General features: G+C 38.9%; 1 protein-coding gene across 1 annotated transcript in view; it reads left to right on the forward strand.

Annotated features, from left to right (window-relative positions):
• The window catches only part of LOC108677643, a 44,236-nt gene extending 40,193 nt beyond the window's left edge, over positions 1 to 4,043 (forward strand). Inside the window, exons 4-5 of the mRNA XM_018165894.1 lie at positions 529 to 672; positions 2,074 to 4,043. Coding sequence (XP_018021383.1) covers positions 529 to 672; positions 2,074 to 2,103 — 174 coding nt within the window. The 3' untranslated portion in view covers positions 2,104 to 4,043. The remainder of the gene's footprint in view (positions 1 to 528; positions 673 to 2,073) is intronic.
• Positions 4,044 to 15,567: the final 11,524 nt, after the last annotated feature.

Raw genomic sequence — 15,567 nt, forward strand, 5'->3', positions numbered from 1 at the left:
AGTGAAGAATCCCATAGCAGATAGTATCGCCTGTAGGGCTGCTGACCGCGGTAAGCCAGCCTCTTAATGTCTTAATATTTTGAAACATAAAAATGCTGATTTATTATTTTTTCTAATGCAGTTACCAGCTTGACAATAGTTGAAGTGCTATTGGGTTTAAATCTGTCTATCAGCAGCACTGATACCATTGAAATAATCCATGTATATTTTGTTACTGCTAGAAGTAAAATTTCTCCACTGGGCTTTTTGCGTAAAAAAATATCTTTCAAACCAAAACTAGCTTTAATACATCGATTTAATAATTGAACATCTTTTAAACAGCACCAAATGGCACAGACGAAGAAGGTCTATAAAATTCTAAGATATGGATCGCCTGTCTTTCCCTATTATCCTTGTTTGAAAATCAAGCATCAACAGATCAAACAAATAATTTATAATTACATGCGTTTGTGACTCTCGGAAAGCGTTTCGAGGAAAATAATAATATTATGAATAATTAAAGTAATGGAATTATTTGACCATGTACAGCTGGTGGGTGAGTTCGACGACGCAGTGCAGGAGGACGACGTCGGGGCGGCCGCGGGCGACGCGAGAGCGCGACGTGACGGCAGCCGCTCGCACCCCGGCATGAGACTACGCTTCGGCAAGCGCCAGGCACCGCAGCTCACCAGGGTGAGTATGGTGGTTCTGGTGACTATAGGACCAGGTGACTATAGGGCCGGGTGACTCGACTGAGTCGGGCGGTCCAGGTGACTCGGCTGAGTATGGCGGTCCAGGTGACTATAGGGCCGGGAGACTCGGGTGAGTATGGCGGTCCAGGTGACTATAGGGCCGGGAGACTCGGGTGAGTATGGCGGTCCAGGTGACTATAGGGCCGGGAGACTCGGGTGAGTATGGCGGTCCAGGTGACTATAGGGCCGGGAGACTCGGGTGAGTATGGCGGTCCAGGTGACTATAGGATCAGGGGACTCGGGTGAGTATGGCGGTCCAGGTGACTATAGGGCCAGGTGACTCGGGTGAGTGTGGCGGTCCAGGTGACTATTGGACCAGGTGACTCGGCTGAGTATGGCGGTCCAGGTGTCTATAGGGCCGGGTGACTCGGGTGAGTATGGCGGTTCAGGTGTCTATAGGGCCGGGTGACTCGGGTGAGTATGGCGGTTCAGGTGTCTATAGGGCCGGGTGACTCGGGTGAGTGTGGCGGTCCAGGTGACTATAGGACCAGGTGACTCGGCTGAGTAGGGCGGACCAGGTGTCTATAGGGCCGGGTGACTCGGGTGAGTATGGCGGTCCAGGTGACTATAGGGCCGGGTGACTCGGGTGAGTATGGCGGTCCAGGTGACTACAGGATCAGGGGACTCGACTGAGTCGGGCGGTCCAGGTGACTACAGGATCAGGGGACTCGACTGAGTCGGGCGGAGCAAGTGACTCGGGTGAGTATGGCGGTCCAGGTGACTATAGGATCAGAAGATTCGGGTAAGTATGGCGGTCCAAGGAATATAGGATCAGGGGACTCGACTGAGTCCATCAGCAATGAACCGCGTCCTCAAGGCTCTCTGACATCAGCCTGCGATAGGCTAAGCTTCTTCCCGGTGAGATAATTTCGCTCCAAACGCGAATGAGATAAACGATTGAATGTTTCCTATGAATCTTCCACTTTATTCGCTGATATTGCACGTCAATATTTACGACTGAATCCGACTACAATTGAAGGCGTCTGGCCAGCGTATCATGAGAGAGGCACAGTCCAGCGGACAGCAACTGTAAATTATGTTGTGCTCTTAAAGCAGCGGTGATTAGAAAGGCTTTCATGAGTATTGAGTGTTAATAATAAGCTACCTATTGACATTTCACTCATTTAACATCATCATTTCTCTCTGTAAATTTCACTCTAGTTCAAAAATGTGCATATATTTTTAACGATCTTTCAAACAGAATGAATATTATTTATTTCTTCTTGACCTCAACGCGCATGCAATGTAAGCTCAAAAATGGAATCAAATTCGAGTAATTTCATGATTATTTCCCCTTATCATTATTTGTGTTGGTTAAAATAAATGAAATATCCTCGTGCAGATGGAAGACGCTGCGTCGACGCAGCAGTGAGAGTAGCTGCTGGTCAGGGTCACGCATCACAAACAATAAGGATAATATTGACATGAGAATTACAGAACTTGCTGCTATGCTTTGGTCTGGTCGATTTAGCCAGCTATAACCTCTTCTATTTTTCTTACTGTATCGTTATATCGTAAATTTTAATCATTCATCAATTGTAAAGTTATCATTTCAGATATTTTTGCGATTGATCAGGGAGGTGCAAAAATTGATAGAAACTCGTTTGGAAGTTTTAGTCGGGTGCGCAGGAAAATGATTCATTGTGCCTGAAATGTTTATTTTATTATATTGCTGGTACGTGTAATGCCGAAGTATATAATCTTGCTATTTAGTGAATATAAGTGAGTGGAAGTCCCGAATTCTGCTCCAGACATTATGTTAACATATATATATTTATATTGATTAAGCCGATGAATAAATCCGCCTATATAATGTTAACGGTTCTTGTAACGTCAGGAATTTTGAGTGAAATTGTAAGTATGAACAATGCATCGGCCATACATAGAAAGTCACCAGACGTTCGTAAATGAGTGCAATGATCTAAATATTGCATACCGGCCTCCCCTTAAAGATGTTTATTAATTAAGTTCTCAACCCGTCGTACGTTATCCCAGACGTCTCGAATTTATTTTAGGTATTCTTGATGTGTACAGATGCAACAATATACAAAAATTGTAAAACTTGAGAGATAATTTGTCAAGATAGTTTAGAACCAACAATGGAAAAATTTATTAGTTACATTATTGTGTAAAGTTGGTACCAAATGTTTGTGCGACTGGGTGAACCATACAGTAATAGTCATGGATTGGTTCGTATCTCGACATGATCTCGCGACACGAGACTTCGTTCTACGTTAGCGAAGTACGAAGAGATTGTTCATCACAATATCAATTGGTACAATACTGCCGACGACAGCAATATAGAAGGTTCCTAATTGTCTATATTTTGTGCCGTCAAGGAACCTGGTTTATAGGACACATCACGTCAGCCGATCAACCAACGCAATCTGTACTGTGTCGCTTCAAACGCATAGTATCAGTTGGAAAAAGTAATAAAAGAAATTTGAAGGTCAAGCTTTATTTAGTTGAAGTGTTATCGAATTTTCATCAGATTTATTTCACTCTTGTTTCTTAAATAATTACAGTTCTAAACTCCAATAAACTGGTTACAGTTCTAAACTGAGCAAACTATACTTTCACTGATCGAACTCACTATTACATTTGCTTTTATTAATTTTTTTAAACGCATTAGTGGGCCCAGTGCAGACGCCCAAAAAATGTTGTAGCAATGAAACAAATAGCTAAATTTCCTCCAAAAAGCTCTTACTGATTCACTGCATAAATTATTAGTGGTGCAGTTCTTCATCCTTGACTCAAGAGGCTGTTAGACACAAGCCTGGCTAAAAAGTGTCAGTGTCTGTCAATGCTAAACTCGCACTCATAGGACCCCGAAACTTCCATATAAATCATCATAGGCACGAAAAACTTCCATATAAATCATTGAAATTTCTTTGTAATTTAGTCACCTGTAGATAATTTTGAAACCTGCTATAAAAAAAGCCTCATCTATTTTAGTGTCAAGTCGAATGGATTTGAGTTTCCATTGTTTACAATCTAAACTAACCAATAGGAAGCCTGGTGTTCCTGATTAAAGAACAGAGACTTTGTGTGTTCGGTGAACACATACGCTTTCAAATGACTGACATTATCGTGATATCAATACTGTTGAAATTGCTTATCAACTATAAGGAAAAAAATTGTAGCCTCTAGAAATTTCTTCTATTCCGCTAAGCCTTGATAAAATCAAGAAACTCGTGTCTAACTTGCGCTACGATGGAGCACTCGAGTTGAGTTAAGAGTAATACCAGCTGGATGATAGTGAATAATTATGTAACAGTGCCAAATTATGTTGGAATAAAGCACTTGAACCTCGTTGCATTGCTTTTTTAACCTCTCAAGTTTGCCGATAAATTATCCGCCTAAAAAACGACCATTATTGACACTCCGAGGATACTCTGCAGGGCCGATGTTGCTTTAATTTTTTTAATGCTGTTGCTTTTGACTGTCGGTCCCATTTAAGACCACAGCCTTTGGTGCATTTAAAGCTACACAGCGCACAAATCAATGACAATTTCAGCTAATCATCCAAAGTACAGAAGAAAATAGGAATAAAAAATGATACTAATATGTTAGAGGTCTCGTTATATTGTATTCACATCGCTCTATAAAAGAGGCTTCCGAAATTTGACAACGAAAATTCACAATTTTAATATTATTGGTCTTGAATTTGTTAATATTTGTTAATAAATTTAAATAATATTAAAAATATTCACTCACAATCTTATGGGATCAAACTTAGTTATTTACAGTAACACAGAAGCTGACGATCTATTGAATTTATTGCTAGTGTAAAGTATATGAAACCCATTCAATAAAAAAATTGTAAGAATAGAAGACGAGCATCGGTTATATTGTGGCCCAGATTGCAACGCTCAACTTGTGTTAAAATGTTTCATGGGGCATCTTCAATTGATGGGTTCGACGTTGACTCAGCATACAGCGAGGCAGAGTGCAACTCTTCATTTGTTATAAACGTTTTAAATAAAATAGAGATCGGGATTGAAGTGAAAGTTTATGCAGCGAAGTTTCCTCGAGTTAACCACTAAATGCTTAGGTATATGGGACGAGTTGAGAGAATAGTGTTTCTCAATGACGGAGAGTGGAGAGTGAAATCGTAGACTATTTCCTGTTGATCTAGAGATTTTGATCGGGTGCTAAACATTTTACTACTTTCCGGCAGCCTTCATTGTGGAGAAATTCGCTGGCAGAAATCTCTCGAGCTTTTTCAAGCCAGCTTCTGGCAACACGCCAAGAGCTGCTGCCTCGTTAGGAGCAGCTTGCCACTCTGCTTGCACTCGTTCGCACTTCTAGAGCCTGAAATTACTTTCAAAATAGAAGTATTTTATAAATAATTTTATAGAAACTAATTTGTCCGACGTTTTTTAGAACCTACCTGTATTATAAAACAGAATTTTTTTAATACCATTGACAGAACTTTCACAGTAACAAAATTTCCTAACTAGCTTGCAGCAGAACTGCTACCTAGGTCAAGGTCATCTGTTGTGTGGTAAGCTCTCCTCCTACACTATATAAGAAATGAGTGAAATAAATTCCTTCTGTTGTTCAATACTCATGTTCTAAACATCAACGTACTTCCAAGTTCAGCTCGCTCAGACAGAATGCGTTCTATTAGGCATAATAAAACCAAATGTAAATTGCATAATATTAAGCCCAGTGCACATAAAATGCTTACATTATATTACCTATTGCAAGTTCGGAGGTTGAAAATTTGAACAGAATATGGGACCAGTAGAGCCGAAAAAAATCAGTGAATTGTTACTTTTCATTCTTCTTTAATTCGGAGACAATATTTACCTAATAGTTAATGTGTGTGTGGGTCAGTATCTATACCTATAGTGATCAATTCGATGGTTATTTTAATAGTAATCATTTACTGCACATACAACAAATCCATGGTTGAATTAATACAAGGTTGACCCACGCGCAGCTGCTCTTTGCGGATGTCGTTTGTTGTTCCGACTGTGACGTCACCGTGGGCCCAAAATGTAAATACTGTCGCGAAAGACGTTGTTTTTGTGCCGATTTTGAGATCAATTTAAAAAAAATTGCCCCTGTCTCTTATACACATCTAGATGTGTATAAGAGACAGGNCCCATCTCTCACTCTACCCCATCTCTCACTCTACCCCATCTCTCACTCTACCCCATCTCTCACTCTACCCCATCTCTCACTCTACCCCATCTCTCACTCTACCCCATCTCTCACTCTACCCCATCTCTCACTCTACCCCATCTCTCACTCTACCCCATCTCTCACTCTACCCCATCTCTCATTCTACCCCATCTCTCACTCTACCCCATCTCTCACTCTACTCCATCTGATTGTGTTAGAAAACATGTGTTCAGTTTTCTTCAATGGAATTAGGTAATGCTTTCCTATAAATGTGTACGGTCATTTTGTGGTATTTTTTTCCTCTAGTATTCTATTTGTTTACCATTTCAAGTTTTGTTTTCATTATAAAATGTTAAAATAATAATATATAGTATAAAAAATTTTTTAACTTCAAAAAATCCTTTTGTGCTTTAATTTCTTTGTAAAACATAAGAAAAAATCGGTTTTCATGCAAATCTGCAGTTTGTTTTCTTGATATAAACATGGCGTTGACTAATAAGAATTAAATGAGTTACATAAGAATTAAATTAATTTATAATATTATAATAATAATAAATGAAATTACAAGAATTAAATGACTTTATGTGCCGTCAACTGATGTTGGAAAACATTTGAGAATATCAATGTTCGTTCACTAAATGGATGGTGGCATGACGATTTACTTTTCAGTGGACTAGAATGAAAAATTTTTGAAATTACATTTGTAATCTTAAAAACAAGCCACCAAAATTTTTCACCTTTTCCTTAATTAACAATCGCCACTTAAAATGTTCACTTTGAAGTTTGTTACCAAACAATTATCAAATTTTATTTCAAACAACAAGCTTCAATTGAAATCAAAGTATGCGCATACATTTTGGAGAATTCACACAAATACTACAGTTCCTCAATATTACGATATAAAGGTTCTTTGGTATAAAATTAGGAAAATAATGGCTACCGATGATGATTTGACTATAAACAATAAAAACTGCAAATTAACCCTTAGTTGATTTGTTCTTTAGTTTCCCTTGAGTTATGAGACAAATCCTTAAAATTTATGCTAATTAGCTGTTAATCGCTCTCTTGCAAATCGAAGTGACTGAGCAGACAGGATCGCAATAGCAGTGAACAGCGTGGCCAAGTCGAGCCGTAAAGTCGGCTGAGGAGTGCGAGTGTGAACGGCCTTGCAAGGCTGGTTGCTCGCTGGACTGGTCGGCTGCGCTGGTGAGTCGTTGCCGACTTCTGCTTTCCCGTGGCGGTCTCGCTTACCTTGTCGATGGTTCGAGCCTTTGCGATCCCAGCAACCTTTGCGTTCGTGCAGGACTCTCATGTTTGACAGCATGACCTTTGCGCTGGTCAAAAATGACAGAGAGAGAATTTCGCCAAATGGTAATGAATCACTCTGACCTTTCTTGAACAGCTGCAGTCCAGAGCTGCTGGCTCGATAAAATTGGTTTCTAGCCGAGAACTCTCACCACTTGCTAAATTTTGAGCTAGCCTCTTCAAGGCAGATGCTGCTAAGAAATGAGTGCGTGTGTGCTTCTGGAAGGAGTGCAATTATGACTAGCATATTATCATATTAACTAAGGCTAAACTTTTATCGACTTATTTATTTCCAGATGTGAAGAAGGTTCCATGCAGGGGCTTCATATTTTTCGAACACCATTGATCATTCCTTTATATGGTCCCTGAAAACCATTTTCTCAATACTAAATTACATGCATGGGCCATAGCGTGATCATAGCAGCCTCGGCATACAGCTCTCTGGGTCACCGTGCTGGTCATTATATGCTAAGAGGTTTGCTAGGAAAAACATTTACTCATTGATTCAAGCTTAAAATAAAACCCACATATGGATAATTGTCTCAGTGGTCTCTTCAATTCAACGCATTTTGCAGCATTATGTTTTAACAGGTATTCTCATATTGAGGTACACTCCACTCACAATTTGAAGAGACCTTGGGAATGTTGGTATTAGTTTCCCGCTTGCCAAGCATTGAATAGATTACCTGCAATCAATTTCAAATCAATGCAAATAGATTACTTGCAATCAATTTTCCATGTTATTACCAGTTTTATTTTTTCCATTTTATTTCTAATTTTTTGTTACAATGATCTGTGTGAATAACTCTACGGAACGTATTGATTTACAAGCAATCTTCAGAGCATAAGGTTATGATCGTCGCTGGGTCGCATATAGAGCCGGCATTACGCTAGGCGCAGATGTACGAGCAGTCTCGCAGTAAAGCGGCAAACATTCAAGGAAATTTGTAAGCTATATACAAAGTAATGATTGCATAATCAGATTAAAAAAGGTTTGAGCAAGATGTACTGACTTATAATTGAAGGAATCTGAACAAATGTAACTAGTACTATGAGTAATTATCCTGAATTTAAGCAAATGGCACAAAATCCGTATTAACATGGGTTTATGCAGAATGAAACAAAATTATCATAATCTTTCACTGAAGTGCGAACATGCATGTATCGCACGTACTCAGTCTATGGGTAATTTGACTTCTACTGAATACAAGTCAATCAACTTAATTCTAAACCAGTTAAGCATAGGAACGTTGTAAGCTGTTTAGCAGGATGTATATTTCAGTTCAGTATCTTTCAGTATAAATTGTACAATATAATTTCATTAATAATTAAAGTATAAATTGAAAAGGCACGACTTTGTTTCATTTGCCTTCCCCTTTGTTTCTCCCGCTCCGTGTTTGGCATTCTAACAAGTGAGCGCTCTCCCTAATAAAACCCAATGCAAGGTCGCGGTAACTCGTTGAAGATGAACGCTCCCCTCGACACGTCTCCACCTTGCAAGTCTGTGCCAGGCTTTGGTTGTAAATTAGTTAAAATTACATGTAGTGTGCAACTAAACTTTGCTGTCCAGACAACTAAAATAATTAATTTAATATAAGATTTTCAAAGATTGGTATCAAAATGTATTTATGGTCAGAGATTAAAAGGTAAACAAAACACTTGCATGCCCTGCTCACACTGTACTGCATGATCGACACGTAAACACGGGTCGATCACCCGCTGTACGCACATGGTCGGCAAAAATTTGTGTAGAGATGATGACCATTTCTGATACGCTTGAAATGTTAGGCGACGCACAAGGTGTTAAATGCTCAGCCAACGTCTATTCTGTCGCAACACCCAATAACTGTATAAATTATAACTCAATTAGTTAATTTACACTATTACACAACATCAGTCGCAATGAAGTCTGCGGGATCTTTACAGGATACAACTTTAGAAACAATTATAATAATCACCCTTATTATTATTTAATAATTAAAAACTGTTAAAATGAATCTCAATCTGCTAAAGTGAATGCGAATTTTGTTTTATTAATTATTTGTAACTGAACATTTTTTTATTTAGATGTATGTACACTAGGACGGTAGTTGTGGCCAGTATAACTTTCAAATGCAAACTGCGACGAATCATCATGATACTGACCTTGTTTTGAGGGTTAATCGGTCCTTGCGAGACCAGTAGCGTCTATACACAAGGCTTTTAGCACAGCAAATAGTGACAGTTGGAATTTAACAGCTTTACTGGCCGCCACTATAATCATTATGAATATAAGCATCTTTAGCCTTGACAATTACGACAGTCTGTTGTAGGAAAGTTCTTTAACCTCCGAGTCAATTCAGTTCCACGGTTGAAGATTTACTCAACTTTCACAGCTTGTCTCCTTGATAATGAGTAAGAATTTCTATGCACTTCAAATTGAAACTTCGAACAAAAACGCCCAATTAACTATGAAATCATATGGAGCATTTCACTGAATAATCAAGATTTCAACTGGCAATCTAATTGAACATGGAGCAACTCCAACTATGTCTTCTCAACCTTAGAATGCTCGTAGATTAGAATACATATAATACATGTAAATTAAAATAATTTTGGACCGACAGATTGACGCTCGATCTTAGCGGCGTTTATTTTCTTATTGACCGCATTGTCAGTTGAGAGCATCACCTTGCATGTAAAACTATATAACTATATAACTTTAAAAATAACATAGGACGGCTCGCACAGAAAATTCATGTTAGTCCATTTTTTTCGACCGGCAGTCTGATGATAGTTATTCTGCTTACTAATGTAAAAATGGAAGACAAAAATTATTATTCCCAATTCACATATAACCATCATAAATTTCCAGAGCTCTTCGGCATGATTCTAAAATGATAGCACTCTCATTTGTGAAATAACTGAAGAAACTGGAGTTCAGAGCGCAGGTTAGATCTCGCTCTCGGCTACCGCAAATCCTAAATAAAAAATCAAGAGCCCAAAAATCACGCTTATTCAAGACCAGAACTCGACCATCGCACTTACCAAAGTAAAAGACCAGAAATCGACCATCGCACTTACCAAAGTAAAAAGCCAAAATTCAACCATCGCACTTACCAAAGTAAAAGACCAGAACTCGCCCATCGCACTTTCCAAAGTAAAAGGCCAGAATTCAACCATCGCACTTACCAAAGTAAAAGACCAGAACTCGACCATCGCACTTACCAGAATAAAATACCAGAACTCGACCATCGCACCTACCAAAGTAAAAGACCATTACTCGACCATCGCACTGCTAGGGGACAAGGCCAGCGCTCGGCCATCCACTTATCACACTTACCAAATTAAAGTACCAGCGCTCGACCATCGCGCTCACTAGCTGAAGGCAGGCCAGGGTTAGACTTCCAAATCAGCGGTCGTAGCGGGCTACAAAACGACCGTCGATCGCGAACAATATACTATGCCCATTAGACTTAGCGTAGTCCTTAAGAACTTTATCATCATATTTAGTGAACTGACCTAAGTTCGACCAACCAAAAGATTATTTTAGGTAGCGATCATCAGCTTAATCATCCGACTTACCAAAGTACGAGACACTTGCTCGATCACCAGACCTACCGAGGTGATTGCCCATTCAGAGCTCGATCAGAAATGACCTACCGCACTACTTGACAGGCGCTAGGCCATGAAATCCTCCGACCACCTCGAACTGTGAGCTGTACTCCATGAGAATTGATTTGCAGGATAAGGTCGCTCAGTATCCGTTGTTAATCTCGGTGAAAGACGCAGCCATTGCAGAATTGCGTCACTGTGATCGTACGGATCCTAATGGGAGAGCTCAGAATAACCGCCTTCATCACGCAATCCGAATGCATGTCAATTTGTTTGAGGTCAGCTCAAACTGAGAGTCAAATATCTTTTGAGCTTCCATTATGCTGTGCACGTCATGGAGGCTAGGGTTAGCTCTCATTATGCTGCACACCTCAGTTGATTTCTATAATGCTGCAAACCACATTCATGCAAAGGTTGGCTCCCATGCTGCACACCAAGTTGATTTCATCAATCATGCTGCTTAATTTATGCCGACTAAGTGCGATTCTCAAGACGTTATCCACCTCTGTCTGTGTCTAAAGAAATTCTGGACAGCTGAATGTTGCTGTTGGTGCAGCTGAACTTTTTTCTGTGTGTACTGCGTTTCAGCCCGCTGCATTCGCTTGTTCGTGTATAGGGCTTGAATTCAATTAAGTTGTAGAGCGCAATCCTTTCCCGCCGGTGTATATATAGTTTTGTTGAGCTCTCCCTTTTGCTCTTGAATTAATGATAATTTTGACAAACGCGATATTGTGAAACAGGATTCTGGTGCTCCGGTTCCACGCCTATGTTTGGTCTGTCTTTCGAGTCGTCTCACTTTGTATGGGCGGATGCATAGACAAGAATTAAGGGCTCGTGAGACGGTGGTTAAACTTATCACAGACTGCCTTATTGTAGCTCAAAATTTTAACATTGCAGTACTTAAGGTGTAGTTGTTGAATCGATTATTTTTCGTATATTTAACGTATACTTGAAAAAGTAGAGTATTAAAGTAGAGTAAAGTAGAGTAGAGTAAAAAGTAGAGTAACCGGCGTAAATCGACGACATTGAACCGAAAAAATTTTGCTCTGTTGGTATGAAACGCTCACTAAGTTTGTGAAAAATTTGCAGTTTAAGAAAACTAATTTCATCAAGAATGCGGAAAAATTTAGCTATCGTATTTTTAATATTAAAAAATATTTTTGCGCTTGTATATCGATCGGAAAATTTGTAGGGTAACATGGGGCAGCGAGCCCAATGCGGGTCACGGGACCATGGCGGGTTTCTCGCTAAGTATGGCAGATATTGGTCCGTGTTCTCTACCGCCGGTCGACAGTTTCATTGCGATGAAGTGTACGGATTTACGTTTTGCTAAGTGTTTGCGTTATTAAGATATTCGTGAATAACAGTTTTAGCCCAGATAAAATTTTTTTTCTGCTAAATAAAACTGTTTTCGATTACTGTTGATGAAGCTTTTGAAATTACTGTGAATTATATTTTGAAAGTAATATTTAGAGGGATAATTTTGAGATCAAGTTTAGACTATTAGCTTTTAAAATAAAAGGTTGACACGATATAAATTGAAATGATACCTAGTCGGGCAACGGGCCCACGCGTGTCACGGGGCAAAGCGCCCATGGTGAAGTCTTGTGTTATACATCATTAGATTTGTCTCAACGACCTTTTCAAAACTATGACTAGCTTTTTGAATTACAAATTACACTTCATATTGCATGATTTTTTTATTTGCCGCCTCAAGGCATCAGGTTTAGTTTCTAGTTATGCGTATTTGACCCCTTATCGAGTTTTTGGCTCTTGCTTTGCCAAAAGTTGATTTCAGCAAACACAAATGAGTCAAAAGTTGATGAATTTTTTTGGTGTTGGCTGAAATCAAGATTAAGCACGAATTCTCTGCACATAATATCTGGATTATGGACGAAACTGGAACGAAGTTTTTTCTGATCAACTATATATATTTTTTCTAGTCAAGGATACATTCTTTCATGTCATGGACGAATTTTTAATCGCAAGGCTATATTTTTCAAGTCAAGGATATATATTTTTATGTCAATGAAATATTTTTCTTCACGTCAGTGATAGATTTTTTAAGCCAAGAGTATATTTTTTCATGTTATGGATATGATTTTTTGAGTTGTTAATAAATGAATGAATGTCATATTTTTTATTACATTTTTCTTATTTTTAACTGTAGAGTGTTGTTTCATCATTTTTAAACGAAAAATATGCAATTGTGGTAAAGGGAACAAGGGTGGGCGCCTTGCCTCAAGCCCATGGGCCCACTTTTTACAAAATATTGTTTCATTAAAAACTGAATAACTCTATAGGCGTCTAATTCACATCATACATTCCTCATTAGTTGTACCTTTAAACAAAACAAATAACCAGCTCGTATCAATTAAAACTTCATCACATTTTTAACTTAAAAAAAGTGCGGGGTACGCTGCCCCATGTTGCCCTATATAAGGCCGTAGTATTTTGCACATTAATTTTTGGGGTTCCCTGGACACATCAACTTCAATTCAATCTTTTCGATTTTCAATTGTCTTCAATTAAAGCCACTTTCTAGCAAATATGTATAAACAATCCACGTACTTGTTTAAACGTATGTACACTCGATGAACAGTATTGATATGCTTGGCTTCTTCATTGCACGAGTGCCGGAGAGTGTAAGTCTAGGAAAGTCGAGGAACGCCGAATAAAGCGGAAGAGTTCCGCTGTCGGTTCGTTCTTATTGGAGCACTGAAGCCGTGTCCATGTGTCCATGAGGCCCCTTGGCTGGACAGACTTCAGTTGATTAACCACAGTTGACAATCAGTAAAACGTGGTAATGGGTAAGCGTAAATTTCTTCCGCTCGAATTTCACACCACAAAAATTTACTAATACACACCTTGTGCATTCCACCTTCCGTAAGTTTTAAACTAAAGTTACCATATGAAATTACGAATAAGAACCGAATAAACAGCTTCTAAAATAAATTTTATCACTTCACAATGTTACATTAATAACGCCAAACGGCTCCTTTCCTTTCCAATATTATCTCATCGACTGATATTGATTTGAATTACATGCAGAAAGAAAAAGTGTGTCATAAGGCATGCAATATTCCAATGCTTAAAATAAGTTGAAGTTAAAGGTTAGCCGCGTTGAACAATCGTGACTGAAAAAATAAGTATTTTCTCACCTTCCCCGAAACCTTCAATGAAGATCATCACTATCCGCATTTTAGGCCAAGAATTTCGTCGTGGCTCAAAAAATTCACGCTCACAAAAGTTTTTATGTTAAGTCATACATGTTTATGGTTACTCTTTGGTTGGTTTGCTCTTGAAAATGAGCATAATAAACATAGGTTATTTTTAGCTCCGTTATACCAATATGCACTACATTTCCGCCCAGTAGCTTTTGGAGACTTGAATTTATACAATTTATAGATTACTAGATGCGTTTTCTTGAATTTTTTTGTGGAGTTTTTATAAACAATTGAAGAATTTGTGGTCAAATTTTCGCCTCTGGTTTTCCGGGAAATATCACGTAGCACAATGGTACAGTTACATCGGAATGGCTGCAATAATGTCGTGGACTTATGCAGTAGTAAAGATGGGAATATCAGAAACGTTCAATCTATTTCAACATTTCAGAAATAATTTGAAAATAGGCCTGAAATCTTCCGGGGGTCCCGAAGCGTGTGAATTGCGGTTTCGATCAGCTTCCATGTATTGTTTGGACGAAATATGACTGGTCTTGTCGAGCCTCCAGAATATTACAAAAATCTTCAGTGAAAAATTATTGGATGCAGCGTAAACATTTGACCGCAGGTAGGCGTGTTTGAATGGCCAGATTTTATAAGCGCACGTAATAGGATGTAAACTTGCCATGGTTGGACCGTTCAGGAAGGGCAAAAGTTTGGCTTTCTTCGCCATCTTCACCCGACCCTACTGGGGGAGGAAGGCTAGGTCCCATTTCAAACAGGTCTAGTCGACGTCAATTATATTTTTTCCTTGGCCTCTTTCTAGTAATTATTGCATTATGTAGGGAAAACAGATAATAATATTGTTTATGTGGATAAACAGCAAACTTTAATTGAAGAACTTCATGCTTGTTTCCTGATTGATTGTATATGTTCATCTCGTTTCGAAAAAGTAATGCCTTGCAATAAACGCAGTTCCATGAAACAAATAAAGGCAAAACGATTACAATATTAAAATTCACGGCAAGTTCTTTGAATTTCAATATAAATTTGGATACAAAGATCCTCTGCTTGCTTGAGATCTCTTACACAACAGAAAGAAGAATTTGCATAGGTCGTAACAATCCTGAATTAGGCCATGCATGCACAGGTAAACTCAAGTTCCAACATCGAACCGAACGTCGGTTCACTGAATTTAATTGCCACCGATTTTGGCTGAAAACTGTAATGTATAAACTTATGCCACGCTAACAGCTTATATTTACTAGGCGATTTCTTGCCTTCGCGTTGGAATGTGTACGAAAATGAGATTGGATTGTAATTGAAGAAACATACTATCTACAGAAGTCGTGCAACATGACCGTCGTTTTAAATATGTTGTAATCATTTGCCTCTGCTCTCGATTTATTAACAAAAATGAGTCAACAGATTAAAAAATATAACTCAGTACTCACTTCTGTGAGCGACAGAGAGCGCATTTTCTCGGCGACGAAAATGTTAAGTCACGGACGGACGGACAGACAGACAGACAGACGGACAGACGGACGGACGGAATAGCAAGCACAATAGGGCCTATTTTCCATAAATGAGAAAATGCGCTAAAAAATGAGAAGGAAAAGCGTCGTGACCAAAAGGCCTAA

This window comes from Hyalella azteca, unplaced genomic scaffold (genome assembly GCF_000764305.2).
Source record: "Hyalella azteca isolate HAZT.00-mixed unplaced genomic scaffold, Hazt_2.0.2 contig3241, whole genome shotgun sequence".
Taxonomy (NCBI): Eukaryota; Metazoa; Arthropoda; class Malacostraca; order Amphipoda; family Hyalellidae; genus Hyalella; species Hyalella azteca.